The 19,473-nt window shown below is 55.9% G+C and overlaps 1 protein-coding gene across 1 annotated transcript; it reads right to left on the bottom strand.

Annotated features, from left to right (window-relative positions):
- Positions 1 to 9,695: 9,695 nt before the first annotated feature.
- Positions 9,696 to 19,224, bottom strand: Myl10 (myosin light chain 10). The gene is made up of 7 exons (XM_040731470.1): positions 19,147 to 19,224; positions 18,921 to 19,013; positions 18,226 to 18,301; positions 17,297 to 17,401; positions 12,543 to 12,621; positions 10,008 to 10,056; positions 9,696 to 9,911 (listed from the first exon to the last, which is right to left on the bottom strand). The coding sequence occupies exons 2-7, from the start codon at positions 18,954 to 18,956 to the stop codon at positions 9,813 to 9,815; spliced, it is 444 nt and encodes a 147-aa protein (XP_040587404.1). The 5' UTR covers positions 18,957 to 19,013; positions 19,147 to 19,224; the 3' UTR covers positions 9,696 to 9,812.
- Between the last annotated feature and the right edge of the window lie 249 nt (positions 19,225 to 19,473).

The raw sequence follows: 19,473 nt of genomic DNA, 5'->3' as shown, positions 1-19,473 counted from the left end.
CTGGGTCTATGCGCACACCTGAGTTAGGCACCTTCAACACTTAAAAAAAAAATGTGGCCAGGTGTAGTGGCACACACCTTTAATCCCAGCACTAGGAGGCAGAGGCAGGTGGATCTCTGTGAGTTCAAGGCCAGCCTGGTCAACAGAGTGAGTTCCAGGACAGCCAGAGCCACAATGTGAAACCCCGTCACAAAACAACAACAAACAAACAGTCTACTTACGCTGATGGTGACAGTGACGTGTGGGCATCTGTTTGTGAGCGTACACACCACGTGTGTGGACGCCCATGGAGGCCAGAAGAGGATGCTGGGCCCCACCCCCACCCAGAGCTAGAGTTGCAGGTGGTTTGAGCCGTGTAACGTCGCTGCTGGCAACTGAACTCCGGTCTTCTACAAGAGCAGCACCTTTAACCACCGGATCCTTCTTTTACTCCTAACACAGAGAGACACGTTTGCTGTATACTGAGCTGGCCTGGAACTCACTGTGTCGCTCGGGGATAGAACCCAGGGATTCCAGTATGCTGGGTAAGTATTCTACCGACTGAGCCACACCCCTAGCCACAATTTCCTTCAGTATTCATTTACTTAAAAAAAATTAGTCGTAGGATTCTTTCAAACAGTGGCCATCTTGTTGGTTTTTTTTTATAAGTCATCAGATATGAATGTTTTTCATCTTTAAAAATAGTCAGAAATAAACCAAGTGTGATGACACAGGCCTGTAATCCCAGAACTCAGTAGGGCTCAGGTGGCAGGAATGTGAGTTTGAGACCAGCCTGGGCTACACTGTGAGACTCTGCCCCAACTTGACAAAGACACCCCTGAGGCCAGCACAGAGTTAGCACACCCAGCTTCCTCCCCACCCCACACCTCGTGTCTCCCCACTTCTGTAGAGCCGTGCCCCCCCCAGCATGTCTTCTGTAGAGCGGTGTCCCCCCCCCCCGCGTGTCATCGTGTCCCCCGCGTGTCTTCTGTAGAACGGTGTCCCCATGCGTGTCTTCTGTAGAGCGGTGTCCCCCCCCCGCGTGTCTCCTGTAGAGCGGTGTCCCCCCCCCGCATGTCTCCTGTAGAGAGCCGTGTCCTCCCCCCCCGCGTGTCTCCTGTAGAGCCATGTCCCCCCCCCCGCGTGTCTCCTGTAGAGCCGTGTCCCCCCCCCGCGTGTCTCCTGTAGAGTCGTGTCTCCCGCGTGTCTTCTGCAGAGCCGTGTCCCCCCCGCGTGTCTTCTGTAGAGCCGTGTCCCTGCGTGTCTCCTGTAGAGACGTGTCCCCCCCCGCGTGTCTCCTGTAGAGCCATGTCCCCCCCGCGTGTCTCCTGTAGAGCCGTGTCCCCCCCCGCGTGTCTCCTGTAGAGTCGTGTCTCCCGCGTGTCTTCTGTAGAGCCGTGTCCCCCCCCGCGTGTCTTCTGTAGAGCCGTGTCCCTGCGTGTCTCCTGTAGAGCCGTGTCCCCCCCCGCGTGTCTCCTGTAGAGCCGTGTCCCCCCCGCGTGTCTCCTGTAGAGCCGTGTCCCCCCACGTGTCTCCTGTAGAGCCGTGTCCCCCCCCCGCGTGTCTCCTGTAGAGCTGTGTCCCCCGCGTGTCTTCTGCTTGCCCGCCAGCCTGGCTCTCCACCTCGCCGATGACTTGCTCCCCTAGCACGGGCCCCATATGCCCCTGGGTGCCGGGGAGGCGTCAGCGCCCAGCTGTTCACTGAAGGAGCGGGCAGCTCAGGTCCTCAGGGGCCAACTATGGCTCTCAGCTTAGACTCCACAACGTGGCGCCCACGCCCCACACCTGCCGGCTAGGACTAGTGCCACAGAGAAATCAAGGCTCTCCAGCGGACGAACACGTTTGCAGCCATTCCTGGGTCACTCCCAGTGGGTGAGAGCAGCTAACAGTCTCCTCCCAGGAACCCAGCCCTGATGACAGCGCTTTTGAGAGAACAAGAGGCCCATTCAGGGCACATGACTGGGGCGGGCCACTTCCAGGTACCGGATGTCTTGGAATCCAGGCAAATGGCCCCTTGAAGTCTTTGATGACCTAGTGTTGAGGACACAATTACAGGCCCCAGAGCCTCCTGGAATTCCTGCCATTCTGCTCTCCGGACAAAGTGCTGAAGGGGGCAGTGTGGATACTGTCCCAACACATCCCCTTTAGGGGTGCAAACGAGGCAGGCAGCCTCCTCTGGCGAAACTCAAGGTGCTTGCCGCCAAGCCTGATGATCTGGGTGTGATCCCTGGGAGCATGGGGCAAGTGTGTGAGCACACTTACACACACACAAATAAGATGTGTGAACAATAAATGTGAGTTAATATAAACAGCAACAGAAACCCCTCACTGGTGACATCAGATCCACGCCCCCACAGACTGCGTCCAGTTGAGAGCTAATGTCCAAGGGACTTTGCTTCTAGCCTAGCAGGGATCTGGATTTTGCCCCTAAATGGCTCCCAGCACCCCAGGACCCAATAAGGGCACTTGGAATCTACCAAAACTCCTTAGCCCAGGGCCCGCTGGAGGCCTTGCTTTTCTGAGCTTATAGATCATCCCAGGAGCCCATAGTGACCCCGAAGAGAGCGCAGCCAGGGAGCTGGGGAGACGGCTCAGTCGGTAAAGTGCTTGCTTTACAAGCGTGAGGGCCTGGGTTCAATTCCTAGAACTGACATTAAAAGAAAAAAAACTAAATACCGACCACCACAACAAAGCAAGACGTGGACGTGTGTGCTTTCAATCCTAGTGCTGGGAGCGGGGCCTCACTGTGGCTCACTGGCTGCCCAGCCTAAGCTACCCAAGGAGTCCAGGCCCCAGGGGGAGGCCCTGACTCATAAGATGGGCAGTACCTGGGAAATGGTACCCCAGGTTACCTCTGGCCGCCACACTCACATGTACACATACGCAGGCACACTGCACACATAATCACACACACCCCACAAGAGCATATTACACGCGCACGCGCACGCACGCGCACACGCACACACACGCACACGGGACCCAGATAGCTAAGCAGCCAGTTCCCCCTGCTCTCTTGAGATGGCCCCACCCTTGGGGAACCAGCCAGCAACCTCTGGCGTTTCCAGCCCCCACAGGACATGTGGCCACATTCACTGTGCCATCAGTGACCTCTGTCATTGAGCCTCCTATCTGTTCCTAGAGGGAAGTCAAAGCCATCATGAATACATGTGTCCCTAGGGCCTTGAAGGAGACACCAGACACTATTCACATGACCAGGATCCCGCCTTCCTGGACAGGCCAACCTGGTCCCTCTGTGTGTCCTCTTCCTCTCGTCCCCAGCAGCTCTGGACAGGCAGCTGAGAGGCAGGACAGGGCTTAGTCAGGAGAAGTAACCGAAAGGACCCTGCCAATTAAACTGCCACCCAGGAAGCCATCGGCCACAGACAGAGGAGTTGTTCAGGACCCTAAGCTCCACTGGGGACAGTGTGGGTCCGTCACTTCCTCCCATGCCGACTGTACGGGTTAGTTCTAATTATCACCTTGGCTCAGCCTGGACTCACCTGGGAAGAGCGTCTCTGTGAGGATTGTCTACATCGGGCTGACCTGGGGGGGGTATCTTGACTGAGGCCCAGCTTCAAAGTGGGCAGCAACTTTCCCTGGTTTGAGCACAAAGCGCACGTATCTCTCTGCTCCTGCCTGTGCGTGTGATGAGCCCAGCTGTCCCGAGTGCCCCTGCGTAGCGACGGGCTGTAACCGGAACCATGGATTCTAATAAACGCCTCCTCCTCTAGGCTGCTTTTGTCAGAGTATGTTATCACAGCAACAGAAACGAAGCTAGGCAGATATCCACTGCCTTGGGAACCAGCCATGGCTTCCGCGTAGGAGGCTAGATAGGGCATGCGCAGTGGCCCTTGGGTTCCCCAGAAAAGACGCTGAGGGCAGATGTGGGGAAGTGCGCATCCAGCAGACTACGGCAGGCGGGTGCCACATCTCAAGCTGCCTGTGCCCACGCCCTGGGTATCTGAAAATGCTTCGCAGTGTCCGCATTCCTCAAAGCTGGGGAGCGACAGGGTTGTAATGTGGATGTCCTGGAGCTCACTCACACTGGCCTTGAACTCAGAGATCCGGCTGCCTCTGCCTCCCGAGTGCTGGGAGTAAAGGCGTGCGCCACCACTGGCCAGCTGCAAGCTGTTGCTTAATGCACTTTTGTGCATGTGTGTGAGAGTGCATGAATGAGCACGCAGAGACCAGAAGAAAACCTCGGGTCTTCCTCAAGCACACTCACCTTCACTTATTTGTCTGTCTATCTACTGTCTGTCTGTCTGTCTATCTATCTACCTACCTATCTAAGACAGAATCTCTCATTGACCTGGAGTTTGCCAATCAGGCTAGGCTGTCTGGTCATCAAGGCCCAGAATCTAACCTGTTTCTGCACAGGTCTCAGTGCCTGGCTTTTTACATGGGCTTTAGGGTTAGAACTCAGGTCCTGGTGCTTAGGAGACGAGCTTTACTGACTGAGCTCAGCCCACAAGCTATGTTTTGTTTTTACAGGAAACTTACAGCGGTTAAGTCTGTGATTCAGCGGTAGCTGAGGCAGCTGCAACTCTCATTCAGACTCTGGTGCCCTCAGAATTACACTTCTCAACTCGGCGCCATCTAGAAGCTACGAAGAAACGGAAGCCAAGTAAGGTGGCTCCGCCACCAGTAGATGGCGCTGTGGAGCCACACAAGCGGTGTGTGCGAGCCCCATGGACACACAGGGCCAGCTGGAGTTCCCAGCCCAGGCGCCAGGCTCTGCAGCGAGCTCCAGCAGAGGGCTCGGGGTGGAGGGTGGGAGTGGGGGTGGGCATGCGTCCTATCTCTCTGAGGGGTAGTACGGGGACCCAGAGACGTTGTCGGTGACCTGGAGGCAACAAACACAGCCTAAGAAGCAGAACCGAGGCTGCGTGACCCTACATGCCCCCACTGAGATCCCTGATCTGGTCCCCATGCCACACGGCCTCCCAGCCAAACAAGACACAGCAACTCTCTGAAGTTTGATGGGAGCCAGACTTGCCCTGCCTCCACCCTGTGGGTGGACATTCCGATGAAGTGGCAGGCACAGGCTTTGAAGCTAAATTCTGGATTACGGTAGCTCCACATGGCCTGTTCCTCCCACCACTGCGCCCACCGCCACTCCTATCCAGTATCCCCATGGCACCAAGAAGTCTGGGTCCCGATGCCCCACCCTCTCCAAACACAGACGTTAGCACCCGGTGCCCGGATAACGCGCCTTGGGTAAGAACGTGGGAGGCCGGTAGCTGGGACTTGAGCTGGCTTCTGTGTGCGCCTTTCTGTCCCTGCCTGCTGTGGGCTCCGTGACTGTGGCTGGGCCGTGGAAAGGCGAAGAAGGTGCTAAGGGCCTTTACCTTGCTGCTTTAGGAGGACCAGAGCTGTCCAAGGGCTGTGTCCCTGCTTGCCCAGCCCCCAGGATAGCCTTGTGTTCCGAGGCTGCTGAGTCAGGCTCTCGGTCCACGCAAGTCGGGCGTTTAGAGACAGGGATGGGCCATGACCCCTGCGGCACCGCCGACCAGCCGCCTCCTCCTTCCCCAATCTCGTCCTGCTCCGGCCAGCGCACGATCAGCACGAGAGAGGAAAGGGCGTGGGTGCTGACGGTGCGCGTGGCCTCACAGAACTTCACGGAATGGCCCAGGGTGTCATGTGCAAAACGTCCATCTCTGAGGCCCTGAGTGGGTACTTAAGTCACCAGGAAGTTGGTTTTCAGGAAGATCAACTCTCAGCTTTGGTGGGTGCCGGGCCACAAACTGCGCATTATCTGGAGTTCGTCTTTCTGAATGCCTGTAAACAGCCGCCCTTCCCTGCCGCCAACCTGCCACTGTGGAGTTCAGGGTCAGCCTCACTACTGAAAGACATTGGGATCAATGAGCTGGAAAGATGACGTGGTGCCTCGGTGGTCAAGTCCACGTAGTTCTCTTCCATAGGACCCAAGTTTAGTTCTCAGCATATAATTCAGACAGCGCCCTCTTGTGGCCTCCATGGGCACTGAATTCATGTGCTGGGTTGGGGGTAGTAGTAGAATGCCTATGGGTCCCGGCAATGCTGGGCATGCTTACTGATAGGCTACTGGCCTAGAATCCCCCAGTAAGGAGCTGAGTGAGTCTCAGTGGTAGACAACTGGCCTAGAATCCCCCAGTAAGGAGTTGAGTGAGTCTCAGTGGTAGACCACTGGCCTAGAATCCCCCAGTAAGGAGCTGAGTGAGTCTGAGTCTCAGTGGTAGACCACTGGCCTAGAATCCCTCAGTAAGAAGCTGAGTGAGTCTCAGTGGTAGACCACTGGCCTAGAATCCCCCAGTAAGGAGCTGAGTGAGTCTCAGTGGTAGACCACTGGCCTAGAATCCCCCAGTAAGGAGCTGAGTGAGTCTCAGTGGTAGACCACTGGCCTAGAATCCCCCAGTAAGGAGCTGAGTGAGTCTCAGTGGTAGACCACTGGCCTAGAATCCCCCAGTAAGGAGCTGAGTGAGTCTCAGTGGTAGACCACTGGCCTAGAATCCCCCAGTAAGGTGACTGGGAAAATGGCTCAATCATAGAGCACTTACTTGCCTAGCATTTAGGGACTCCCAGTTCCATCTCCTGTACCATCAAAAAGATAGAGAGATGTCGTCTCCTCCAAAGTTGCTATGGTGACCCCATAACGGGGGTGCCTCGTGTCAAGCAAGGTCTGTCCCTCTTCTACCATGTTATCCCTTAGAGGCCCCACCCTCTTGTGGTCAGCAAAGGCTCCCAGAGAGATTCTCGCTTGCACAGCCAGTTTCAAACCCCTGGGGTCCATCCTGGAAGGGCCTTCAAAGGCCTTGGCCATTCTTGAGTGGGTGCCAGGACAGAATCTACTCTTGGAGGCAATTTAGCCAGCCACACGGGTGGAAAGAATGTCCCCATTCTCTTAACAGCGACCCCCTCTTGATTTATATGTGGGGGCCACTGTCCGAAGGCCCCCGGCGGATGAATCCTGAGTGGAAAATGAGAGACCGAGAGCCAGGCGTCTGGCTGGGCTAATTATCCTCAATGAGATACAGCTGGCTGGGGGAGCCGGCTGAGGCCCTGGGCAGGGCCAACTCCCTGCTCCAGCTCTCTGGGGACCCGAAGGCCTGTCCCGGCTTGCAGCCCATCACCTACCAGGTCTGGTCAGGGTTCACCAAGCATTCTAGGAGATCCAGTTTGGTCAGTTTATAAGAAAAACGGAAAAGTGGCCTCAGTGTTGGATTAACTGCTACCCTAAGCCGTGATCGTGCCTAAGACGCCAGGGGACATCTGAGTCCATTCTGCTTACGGGGAGACTGGAGATTAGATGGGCCAGGCAGGCTTGGTGAGGCCCTAGGGAGGGCTCAGTCCTACAACAAAATGCATTTCCAGCTTTGGCCACATAGAGAGGCCTCCACAGGACTTGGGGCTTGAGGCTGGTTCTCTGGGTATCCTAGAGATGGGCAAACTTTGACTCTGCCATCCAACTGGCCTACTATGGGGGTCTAGAGACTTGTGGTGAGCAAACCACCACCCAAATCCCACTCTTTTGGACTTTCAATTCCCAGCAACCGGGTGGGCCAGTTCCCTAGCTCAGTGGGGAAAGGGTGTTTTCCCTGAGCCTGTGACCTGAGCTCCACCCCGGAGTAGAAAAAGAACTCACCTAAGTTGCCTCTGAACTCCACACGGGCATGCAAGCTGGTGCCGTGCGGGCATGAACACACACGCGAGTGATAATACGTGAATTTAAGTACCAAGTGTTCTGGAAGGTGTCTGGGATTTATGCCCATGTCACCGACCTGAGACCATAGCCAGGCTGGAGTAACAGAGCGAAAGAGTGTCCCAGACAGAGGAGTCGCCGTAAGCAAAGGCCCTGTGTCCAGAGGAAGCGGCAGGAGCAGTAGGAGCACAGCAAGAAGTTCTTAAGCTGGTTTTGTTGTTGTTTGCAGAATTGAGCATTGAACCCGGGGTTTCAAGCATACTAGGCAGGTGCTCTACACTAAGCCACACCCCAGCCCCTCACTGGGGGATTCTAGGCAGGTGCTCTATACTAAGCCACACCCCCAGCCCCTCACTGGGGGATTCTAGGCAGGTGCTCTACCATTGAGCCACACACTAAGCTCCTTACTGGGGGATTCTAGGCAGGTGCTCTACACTAAGCCACAGCCACAGCCCCTCACTGGGGGATTCTAGATAGGCAATCTCCCACTGAGCCACACCCCAGACATGTTTTTAGTGTTCACTTTGAGAGGGGGTCTCACTAAGTCCCTTTTGAGCTCACCACACAGTTTTAACTGGTTTAAGTGATCACCACCGCACTCTGGCAGGGTAAACAGACGAAGAAAGGAAGAGGAAGGAGGAGGGTGAGAGCCTCCCCACACATACCTCCTCTTTACCCTGGGGAATCCCTTCCCCCTCTACACTGGCTGCCGGCTTCCCTAGGGAGACAGGGCCCTGGAGGATGGCAGGTCCTGCAGCCAGGGAGGCAGAGTCTCAAGAAAGGGGGTGTCAGAGGTTGCCCGAGGCACCCACTTTCTGCAGCCCTGTTTCCTACCGTGGGACACAAACGGGTCTGGCAAGTCTTCAGTGGTGTAGACAGGGCTCAGCTCACCACTTCCAGGAAAGCCAGTCTTAGAAAGCAGGGAGCCAGGCTGGGGTGGAGAAAGGACTCGTCTAGAAGCCCAGGCCAGGAGCTGATAAGGGACCCTTCTCGCCCCCTCCGCTGAGGGACGAGAATACCAAGGGCTCCCTACTTCCTAAGTCTGTCTGTCTGACTGTCCATCTGTCTCTGTCTCCCTCCCTCCTCTCTTTTCTTCCTCATCACCCTCCCTCCCCCCATCTCCTGTGTTTCGTTCATCCGAGACAGGGTCCATAGCCCTGGCCTCCCTCACACTTGCAGTCGTCATGGGCTGAACACTCTGAACATGTGAGCCAACACAAATCCTTCCCAGGTTGTTTTCTCCGCTGTCTCCTTACTGGGGTGGGGCGGGGCGGGACGGGGCGGGGCGGGGCGGGGGCGGGGGAGCGAGGAGCTGGTGAGATGGCTTAGTGGGTAACGGTACTCGCTGCCAGCCCGAGACCTCAGCTCGATTGCCAGGACCCAGAGGGTGAAGGAGAGACCACTGCCCACACTTGTCCTCTGACTTCTACACGTGTGTTTCAGGCACGCACGCACGCACGCACACACGCAGCAGGGCTGGGGAACCTTTGTCAAGATCTCTGTGCCCCCAGAATCTTCTGGCCTGTCTGGCCTTTTCACATTGCTAATCACAGCGGAGTCCCTTTAGCTCAGGCTAGTCTATCTTCAGAGCCGTGTGCGCCAGGGTGAAGAGTTCTCTGCCTACCTTTAAGTGTCCGGAACCCATCTCTCCTCCTCTCCAACTTGGCCTGTGCCCCTACCTCTGCCCAGTCCCCCCTTCCTACCCCACCTTTTCCCCATCCCTGCTCTGCCCCAGCTTTGGCTCGTCTGAGAATCTTTCTCCCTGTGATCCTTGTGACCCTTACTGCACGTGAACAACCCTGTCTCTTCCAGGCGACTCACAGACGCTAGGTGCTCAATAAAACTGCCCCCATCGATGAAGGCAATGCCCCGTGGTCCAGATGGGGGCATTAAAACCATCCATTACTTCTAAACACCAGCTCATCAGGGACAGCTGAGCAGAGCTAGGGAACCAAATGTTTTGGGAGAAAAAAAAACTAGCAAGGAGGGGAACGTTTCACTGTCTGCCCGACCAGAGCACGCAAGCATCACCCAGATGTACATCTCTGTGTTATTTATTCCCACTCCAGCCCCAGACTCCGGGGCTGGGCTGGGGTGATGGAGACTGTTTCCCGGCCAGTCTTGGCTGACTCCAGGTGTGGAGGAGGCACGTCTTCTAGTCCTTCTCCTCGCCGTGTGTGATGACATAGCACAGATTCCTGTAGTCTAAGTTGCCACAGACATCAGGAGGGAAAGCTGCAAACATCTGCTTGACCTGGGGGCAGCGGAGGGTCGGGTTAAATGGGGGTGCTGGAAGAAGGAGGAGTCAGAGCAGGGGATCATGGGAATGTCCCCCAAAGCCCACACTTACCTCCTCCTCACTGAACCGGTCAGCCTGGGTCATAAGCTTCTCTTTAATGCTGTTGCAGGAGAGAAGCCATCGTGTCTTGGGGAAGGGTTGCCTGGTGGCCACGTGAGCTCTGGCCCAGGGGACCCCAGCCCCAAGGTATCTCTTCGTGTCCTAACTGCTTCTCTTGCAACCTGCACTCCTCTAGCAACAATGGTGGACAGAGGGAATCATCTTGAGACTCCAGCATGACCTGGAGGCCATTGAGATGACCAGGGCGTGCTAACAACCAACCTTACACTGCTGGGGGGGGGCTCCTATGTCTTCTGTTTAGGGGTGGAACCTAGGACCTGGGCCATGTTAGGCAAATGTTCTACTGCCCCTCACTGGGGGATTCTAGGCAGGTGTTCTACCACTGACTCACACCCCAGCCCCTCACTGGGGAATTCTAGGCAGGTGCTCTACCACTGAGCCACACCCCAGCCCCTCACTGGGGGATTCTAGGCAGGAACTGTACCACTGAGCCACACCCCAGTCCCTCATTGAGTCACTCAAGGTAGGCACTCTACCCTCAAGTTATATCCCTAGTCCTTCCTTCCTTCCTTCCTTTTTTGCTGCATTTTTCCCTTTTTCAAGACAGGGTTTCTCCATGTAGCCCTGGATGTTCTGGAACTGTCTCTGTAGGCCAGGGTGATCTCAAGCTTTGCCTCCGTGTGCTGGGATTAAAGGCGTGTGCTGCCTCTACCCAGATTCTTTTTGCTTCCTGTTTTGAGACGTCTCGCCTTGAACTCATTTTGTAACTCAGTCTGGCCTTGAATCTCCTGCCTCAGAGTAGCTGGAATGGCCAGCCTATCCCCACCTTGACTACCCCTTGATGCCTCTTCCAGCTGTTTTGGCTCAGCTGACCAGTCTTTCCCAGACTCCATCATGCTGTCCAAGGCCAAGAGCATCATGGGAAGGTGAAGCCCAGTCTTCCCGTGGGTCTCTTTAGAACTCGATTCTTCGCTGACCTGGGACACTAGTGCAAGAATCCCCTTTATCTGGGGAGAAACTGGGGCTTGGGAGGGATTTTGACTTGGCTGCCATCTCAGAGGGAGGCTGTGGCAGGGCTGGGCCTGTCTCCTTGGGGTCAGGTGTACTTTGCTGGAGGTGGGGCCAGCACCCAGCTCTGCATGAGAACTTACGTCCCTTGCAACTGAGAAGGGGGTTTGCAAGCTTAGGGAGGTACCGAGGGCAAGGATGGGATCAGAGAGCCAAGCGGAGCCTCTGCTCTCAAGACACCCTCTGGCGCCGGCGGTGTCAGGCCCTGGTTAAGGGAGCGACACACATTTTCCGTTGTTTGTTACTATGGGACAGTCACAGTTGCCGAAGCGGGGGACTTTGCAGACACTGTTTCATCCAGAGCCACTTCTGTGGCCTATCTGGCCGGCAGCCCGGTGTTCTAGGTCCCCACATCCCACTCATTGCCAAAATGAGTGGCCCAGGGACACCCCTTCCTCACCCCACCTCAGCCCTTATCTTCATGTTCCTGGGAGAGAAGGGAGTCCCTGGCACCTCAAGACTCAGGAATGAGCTGCGGCCCCAAGGATGGGTTGGGTTTGATGTACCCTTGGCACTTGGGTAGTCCCTCTGCACTCCGGGGAGCCTGGCTCAGAGCCTTTGATGACAGCATGTAACAAGGGGACATGCACCTCTGTCTCCACCAGACCCCATCTGCTCCGCAGCCAGACCCATCGGCGTCTGAGCTCCTCAGGAATGGCTCTCGCTGGATGCCTGCGTATACCGTCCTATCCTTGATAAGGAGGGGTCATCGTACCAGCCAGGGCCACCTTAGAGCCCAGCAAGGTTTGCAAGGGACACCTTGGAGGTTGGCCCAGCTTCTAGGGACCCTGACCTTGGCTCTTTGTCCTCTCTGCTCTCACTAGGACGTGCTCCTGTGTGTGTGACACAGGTCATCACAAGAGAGGCCACCTCTGAGATGCCAGCCCAAGGGCCCGCAGGACAGCTGCCCGTGGCCACTTTCCACCCAGGCATCCCAAGCAGAGCTGGTCACCGATGCCCCCATCTGGCCCTGTGCTCTTCTCAAACCCCGTGTTTCACTGGCCCTGACTTCTGGGTCTCTGCTGGTCACTCCTTCCCTTCTCAGGAGTACCATGGGCCGTGACCCCTCCCACTTCTCCCACGATCCGGGCTTTCCGTCTCCCCCAGGCCAGCTCAGCAATCCACGCACACCAGGTCGTGATTCATCCTCTGTTCTCACATCCAGAATACCATTCCCACCCTAGATTGGCCAACCTGTACTCATCCTCCAAGGCCCACCCCACCCCCCTCCATCCCCAACACTCAGAAGCCCTCCCTGGCCCCCGCCACACTGCCCGTCCACTTCCATACTCAGGCGAGGGGGTCACCAAGGCCGAGGGGCGAGGGAAGACATATGAGGAGGAACCACACTGGCCTGGCCGCGGTCTCCAGGCACTGGATGGAGTTAGCCCTGCTCTGCTGAGTTCTGAGGGGGGAGGAGCCGGGGCTGCCACCTCAGGGCAAGTCCTGAGAACTTACAAGTCGGCCTTGACGACGCCTTTTCCTTCAGTGTCAAACACCTTGAAGGCATGCAGTATGGTCTCTTCTGGGTCCGTGCCTAGGGGTAGCACATAAGGGACAAGGAAATGAAAGGGTGGTGAGGCCCCCTATCAGAGGTGGTGCCAAGCTGGGCAGGGGTTGGGAGAGGGGGAACATCCCCAACTCCCACTGAGCCATACCCCAGCCCCTCACTGGGGGATTCTAGGCAGGTGCTCTACCACTGAGCCACACCCCAGCCCCTCACTGGGGGATTCTAGGCAGGTGCTCTACCACTGAGCCACACCCCAGCCCCTCACTGGGGGATTCTAGGCAGGTGCTCTACCACTGAGCCACACCCCAGCCCCTCACTGGGGGATTCTAGGCAGGAGCTCTACCACTGAGCCACACCCCAGCCCCTCACTGGGGGATTCTAGGCAGGAGCTCTACCATTGAGCCACACCTCCAGACTCTGAATAATTTATTTCGGTAGCAACTTTTTCAAAGCCACAAAAGTAGCACAAGAGGAGATAGTCCAGCCTCATTGTCACCCAGCTCATTGGCCCACCTATCACCTTTGGGTGGCCCGCTCTTGAAGACCTCTTCATTGAGCTCCATCCTCAGCCCCCAAGCTCAGGGCTCTTTTTCCTTCACTTACAGCCTCTGTTCATAACTTGAGTGTGAATGAATCTCATGGTTGCTGCTCCCTTACCCCAGACTGTGTTGATCATTCAATAATATCAGCTTCGAGACCTTACAAGTCTCCTAACCTCTCTGAGCTTCGGTTTCTTCATCTATGAAATGGGGACAGTTGTCAGGGGAGTGAAGAGCATAATAAATGCTCTGTCAGGGAGTCTATGTATAGTGGGGCAAGTTATTTGCAACTAAATGTATGCAGCCCAACCCCCAAGCTCTGGAAACAGTTTCCACTGTATCACTTTTGTGACTTTGAGCAAAATTGTTACCAAAATAAATTAATCTGAGGCCAGGGGTGTGGCTCAGTGGTAGAGCCCCTGTCTAGAATCCCTCAGTGAGGGGCTGGAGGTGTGGCTCAGTGGTAGAGCCCCTGCCTAGAATTCCCCAGTGAGGAGCCAGAAGCAAGGTTTGTCAACAATGTGCTATGTTGGTATGTAAAAGGCCCTAGATTCTCCCTCAGAACAAAACAGGTTAGGTAGAAATTATGGGAAAGAAAGAGGAGGAAGTAGACAGAAGGAATTCTGGAGCCACCAGAGATCTTCAATGCACAGGCCTCTCTTTATACTGATGGGGAAACTGAGGCCCAGGGAAAAGGGCTTGAAGGCCTCCAGTCTCTCTGAATGACAGCGGGTGACCTGACATCCCTTACTCAGGACTTTTTCCTCACCATGCTGTCCCACACCTGGCTCAAACAGGACCTGGGAAGTCCTTCCCTTCCTTCAAGGCCCTGCACTGTCATGGGATCAAAGATGTGTTTGCCACAGAATATGCAGGACCAGCTGGCTAATGGCTGCTAATGGCTGGAATTCCATTTTGTTTTGCTGGGGTTTTTGTTGGTGGTGGTGGTGGTGGTTGTGTTTGTGTGTGTGTGTGTGTGTGTGTGTGGTGTGTATGACTGTGTGTGTATGTGTGTGGTGTGTGGTGTGTGAATGTGTGTGTCGTGTATGTGTGGTGTGTGTGAGTGTGTGTATGTGTGTGAGTGTGTGTCAGTGTGTGTATGTGTGTGGTGTGTGTATGTGTGTGTGTGGTGTGTGTATGTGTGTGTGGTGTGTGTGTGGTGTGTGAGTGTGTGTGGTGTGTGGTGTGTGAATGTGTGTGTGTGGTGTGTGGTGGGGTGTATGTGTGTGTGGTGTGTGTGAGTGTGTGTGTATGTGTGTGGTGTGTGTGTGGTGTGTGTATGTGTGTGTGGTGTGTGTGGTGTGTGTGGTGTGTGAGTGTGTGTGTGTATGTGTGTGTGGTGTGTGGTGGTGTGTGTGTGGTGTGTGTGGTGTGTGGTGGTGTGTGAGTGTGTGTGTGTGTGTGTGGTGTGTGTGTGTGTGTTTTCTTTTTGACTACATGCCATATAACTCAGCTTGGTCTAGAACTTGCTGTATAGTTGAGGTTGGCTTTGAACTCCTGACCCTCCTGCCTCCCTCCCCAAAAGTACTGGGATTACAAGTGTGTGCCACAACTTAATGGTAGGCTTTGATGAATGCCAGGGAATCAGAGCTCAGATCCATCTCTGCTCTGGGCCCAGCTCCAGGCCTGCAGCTTCACCGCTTGGAATGGAGCTGTCTGGGTCTCCCCACCAGCCTGGGGCGGGGCCCTCACATCTCCCCATCAGAATGAATCAGGTCTGTCTGTCTCCTCCGTTAGACTAAGCCAGGGCTCTCTGTGCCTCCCCCATCAGACTACACGAGGGACCTGAGTGTCTCCCCTGTAAGAAAATGCCAGGCCTCTGTGTGTGTCCCTATCAGAGTGGGTCTGACCCTTGTGTCTTCTCTACAGACTTCTGTCTCCTGGGAAGAAGAGCTTTGTCCTCTCAACAGTGACAGAGCAAGTGTCCACCCCAGGTGGGCTTAGCAGCAGAGTTGCAGGTAGCCTAAGGTAGAAAGACTATAGGGGTGTAGGGGTCCTGATAGGGGCTGGCCAGAGTCCCAGCGTCCAAGGCCGCCGCTTCCCAACTCCATCAATTAGCTAACGGCCCCAATGTCTCTCTGAAGAGTCCTGGCCTGGAGCTGGTCTGCAGTCGGCCCCCACCGTCTTCCAGGGGACCAAGCCCTGGATTTCCTTAGCCCTGGCCTGGCTGAGTCACACTCACCTCAACCAGCCACTCCCTGCCTTGTTCCCAGAGAGGGCCTCTGCTCTGAGGCCTGGAAGACCCATAAAAAGCCCTGTACAGTGGCTGCCTGCCATTGTGGGAAGTCAGAGGACAGTTTCCTTGCCTCAATTAACAGCCGTGATGTCCCAGCCCCCTGTCCTCCCCACTGCCGGCTCTCACGCAGCCCTAGACAAGCTTGCATGACAGGCTCAGCTGGAGCCCCAGGCCTGGAACCCCAGCAAAGATGAGAACAAGCTGTAGTCTGAGGTCCCCAGCCCTCATCATCACTCTGACTTAGCCACAGACTAAGTGAGCCTCATGCTTCAGTCTCCTTGTCTTTAAAACAGGCCGTCCCTGCTACAAGTGGTGCCCTTTCCTGTGAGCACCCAAAAGAATCCTAAATGAACTCCTGGTCATCTCCCATATACATGTCACACCAGACATGGAGACACCATCCTCTGCCTCTACCACTGAGCCACACCCCAGCCCCTCACTAGGGGATTCTAGGCAGGAGCTCTACCACTGAGCCACACCCCAGCCCCTCACTAGGGGATTCTAGGCAGGAGCTCTACCACTGAGCCACACCCCAGCCCCTCACTAGGGGATTCTAGGCAGGAGCTCTACCACTGAGCCACACCCCAGCCCCTCACTAGGGGATTCTAGCAGGTGCTCTACCACTGAGCCACACCCCAGCCTCTCACAGGGGAGAGGGTATTCTAGGCAGGGGCTCTACCATTCAGCCATGTCCTCAGCCCCTCACTGGGGGATCTATGCAAGGATTCCGCTACTGAGTCACACCCCTAACTCTGAGCGGAATATTCCAGGCAAGGGCTCTACTAAAATACCAAGGTACAAAAAGCAAATCAGCCCACTCATTATCAGTCCCTCACTCTGTAAGGGAGGCCAGATCTTAACCCGAAAGGTTAGGGGCAGCCAGGAATTCTATTCCACCACAGAACCCTCAAGCTCAGGGATGTGTTTACAGGGAGCTCCCAGGGCCAAGGAGAAGAGGACCAGAGGTGACCCATCTTCTAGCCCCAGGTCTGGGGCTATGTCTCAGGAGTATGGAGTAGCTAGAACTGAGGTCTATTTGAGTTTTCTTTTGCTGGGGTACCTGGGGCAGGTATGGCAAACTCACTGAGTTCCTCCTCAGCGCTGAGAAAATCTCCCCAATCCTTTCTCTGGAGACCACACTGAGTCCACAGCAGGGCAAGGGAAGTAACCTGCCCAGCCATGGGGTCGGTCGCAGGTTGATCTCGGAAATCCTATTCCCTTCTAGTATTCTGTTGGGCCCCAGCCCCATGGGGTCTCTGTGAGTTTGCTGGTCAGCCTACAAGGGCAACTTGTTTTCCAGTCCAAGTGCTTTCTGTTTTCTAGTCCTGGCTTATTGCCCTGGCCTTGACCCTCTGACATCAACATCCAGCAGGAGGAAAACAACGATCTCTTCTACCTGGGGTTTTTTCCACTGTGCTGTAAACCTGTATAAAAAGCTCCTCCCTCCTACAAGGGAGAGACCTCTTAGCACTTGTAATGAAGACACACATACACACTCTCCTGGCAATAAAGGCAGCACATGCATTCTATTAGTACAAACAGCTGGACGTCTGGTCTCTCTTTTCCTGATACCCTGGAGTTGCTTGTGGCGCTGGCGCCACAGTATCCCTCTGCCTCCCTGTCACCATCGATAGAGGCCGGAGAGCAGGGGGGGGGGTTAGAATGGGAGGAGGGCAGAGTGGCAGGCAGAGGGGGACTGGGAGTAGAGGGGGCGTGTGGTTCTGTCAGCCAGGGAGAGGTCGTTTCAGGGCTCTCCACTGAGGAGGAAACTGAGGCAGAGTCCAGGCCAGTGTGCACAGCCAGAGGATATTTCCCGGGAGACTTGGGATGTTTGCATCTGTGGCTATGCAACGCATAAGAGCCGGGCAGGCGGGCATATCTGCTTCCTGCTCCCAACCCTTCCACAGGCCCGCAGGAGCCCACTCACCCTTGAGCTTCTCCCCAAACATGGTCAGGAAGACCGTGAAGTTGATGGGCCCTGGAGCTTCCTTCACCATGGCCTCCAGCTCCTCGTTCTTGACATTTATGCGGCCTGGAGAGGGAGAGGGGACGAGTCCAGGGAGAGTCGTACAGTCTCTTCTGCTCCCGCTGTCCCACCTGTCTCCACTACGCATCTGCTGGGGAGACTTCAGGGGGAACACAGGAGTCTACAGATTAAAGCAACAGCAACCACCAAACGAACGGAGGCTGGACGGAGTACAAGCGGTTGTGCCTAGAGACCCAGGTCTCCCGCATCCCCGCACACTGGACCCCTGGGGTTCTCCCCGCACACTGGACCCCTGGGGTTCTCCCCGCACACTGGACCCCTGGGGTTCTGCATGGTCCCAGCAGGCACTCAGGTTCCCAGGATCTCACAACTCAGCCCACACTGGTATCGTAATCAATCAGCTCCAGCTGTTCCCCCAACCCAGCTGTTTCATTTTGGGTGTTTAACCATGCAGTCCAGGCTATCAGTGAACCAGAACTCCGCCTGCCTTGGCATGAGAGAGCCTGGTTTACGGGCGTGTCCTGCCACACCCCCTTTGGCCTCTCAGTACCCCAGGGCTTTGCGCGATGTCAAAAATGATCTTAAAAAGTCCTCCCCTAAGCCCGGCGGTGGTGGCGCACACCTTTAACACCAGCACCTGGGAGGCAGAGGCAGGCGGATCTCTGAGTTCGAGGCCCGGCTGGTCCACAGAGCTACACAGAGAAACCCTGTCTCAAAAAGTCCTCCCCTAGCCTCCTGTCTCTCTGCAAACCTTACCCCCACTTCTCTCCTCAGCTCTCAAGCCCCTCGCTATGGCTGCCTTGGTCTGCGCTTCCTTAGCTCTATCTAAAGCCCAGATCCCAAGCTGCCTCTGCTTCTGCTTCACCCACCCAGTGCGGCAAAGGTGTCCCTCAGGTCTTCCTTGTCGATGAAGCCATCCCGGTTCTGGTCCATGATAGTGAAAGCCTGATGGAGACAGGGACCGACCGTGAGCCGCCAGGGCCCTGCCCAGACCAGCTGGCCCCTCCGTCTGTCTGCCGCGGGAGCAGCCTCAGTTAGGAGCCCCCTCCCCTGGCCACCTCCCGGAGCCCCAACTTAGCTTTGAGTACACTGCACCCTGGGAACTGCAGTCCGGCCCCCTGAGCACTCTGCCCCGAGTGCTTCGGGACTCCACACTCCATGTCTTATTTCAGAGCACAGCGGTAATCTTGGGATGGCTGTCACTAGACTAGACCATGGAAACACACCCCTGGGCGCCTCTGTGAAGGGTTTTCTAGCCTGGGCTAACTAACTGAGGGGGAAAGCCCACCTCCATCTCACGAGCTGGGCTTCTGACTGAATGAAAAGGAGGAGCGGGCTGAGCGCCGGCACTCCTCTGTCTCTGCTTCCTGACTTTGGACGCTGCTGCGTGATCGGCTCCCAGTCCTGCGGCTGTGCCTTCCCCAACCCCGAGGGACGGCGCCCTCAGACTGAGAGCCGGAATAAACCCTTCCTTCCTTAAGTTGCTTTGTCAGGCATGTTGTTGCAGGGTGAAAGAAAGGTAACTAATACAGGTCCCCAGGGTCCCTAGGACCCGCCGACCAACCTCTTTAAACTCCTGGATCTGGGACTGGTCAAACATTGAGAAGACGTTGGAACTGGCTGTGCCTTCTGCTCTCTTCCGGGCTCTTCTGGGTGCCTGTGGGGAAGAGGTGAGTCCTCGTAGCCATCGCTTCCTCCAGAGAGCAGCCGTCGCCAGTGCCAGGCCATGGGTCCCAGAACACAGGGTCCAGGTGCCATTGTCCTTGGACCAGCGGGTGGAGTTTCACAACCTTGACAACAGCTGTCAACCGGACAGGGTCTAGAGTCGGTGTGGAGACGCTCTGGACACGTCTGTGAGCACCGGCGTTCACCTCTCTGCTTTCCGACTGTGGATGCTACTGACCAGCTGCCTCACGCTCCTGTTGCCATGACAACCCAGCCCGGTTGTATCCTGGAACACAAGCCCCTCCTCCCTTACCTCCCCTCCTCCCTTACCTTGCTGTTGTCAGGTGTTTTGTTCTAGCATGAGAGAAGTAACTAATACAATGGTCTCACTTTTCTCAGCTCAGGCAAGAAGTCTGCAGCGTGTCCACTAAGCAGTGCGGGCAACCGCTCCT

This window comes from Mesocricetus auratus, unplaced genomic scaffold (genome assembly GCF_017639785.1).
Source record: "Mesocricetus auratus isolate SY011 unplaced genomic scaffold, BCM_Maur_2.0 Super-Scaffold_100025, whole genome shotgun sequence".
In the NCBI taxonomy this organism is placed as follows: Eukaryota; Metazoa; Chordata; class Mammalia; order Rodentia; family Cricetidae; genus Mesocricetus; species Mesocricetus auratus.
This window is presented reverse-complemented; position numbering and strand designations above follow the sequence as displayed.

Coding starts and splice junctions, on each gene's coding strand:
- Myl10 (XM_040731470.1), bottom strand. CDS start 18,956: ATGTTTGACCAGTCCCAGATCCAGGAGTTTAAAGAG. Junction 10,057..12,542: donor GGCGTCGTCAAGGCCGACTT/GTAAGTTCTCAG, acceptor CTCCTGCAACAG/CATTAAAGAGAAGCTTATGA. Junction 9,912..10,007: donor ACCGGTTCAGTGAGGAGGAG/GTAAGTGTGGGC, acceptor CGCTGCCCCCAG/GTCAAGCAGATGTTTGCAGC.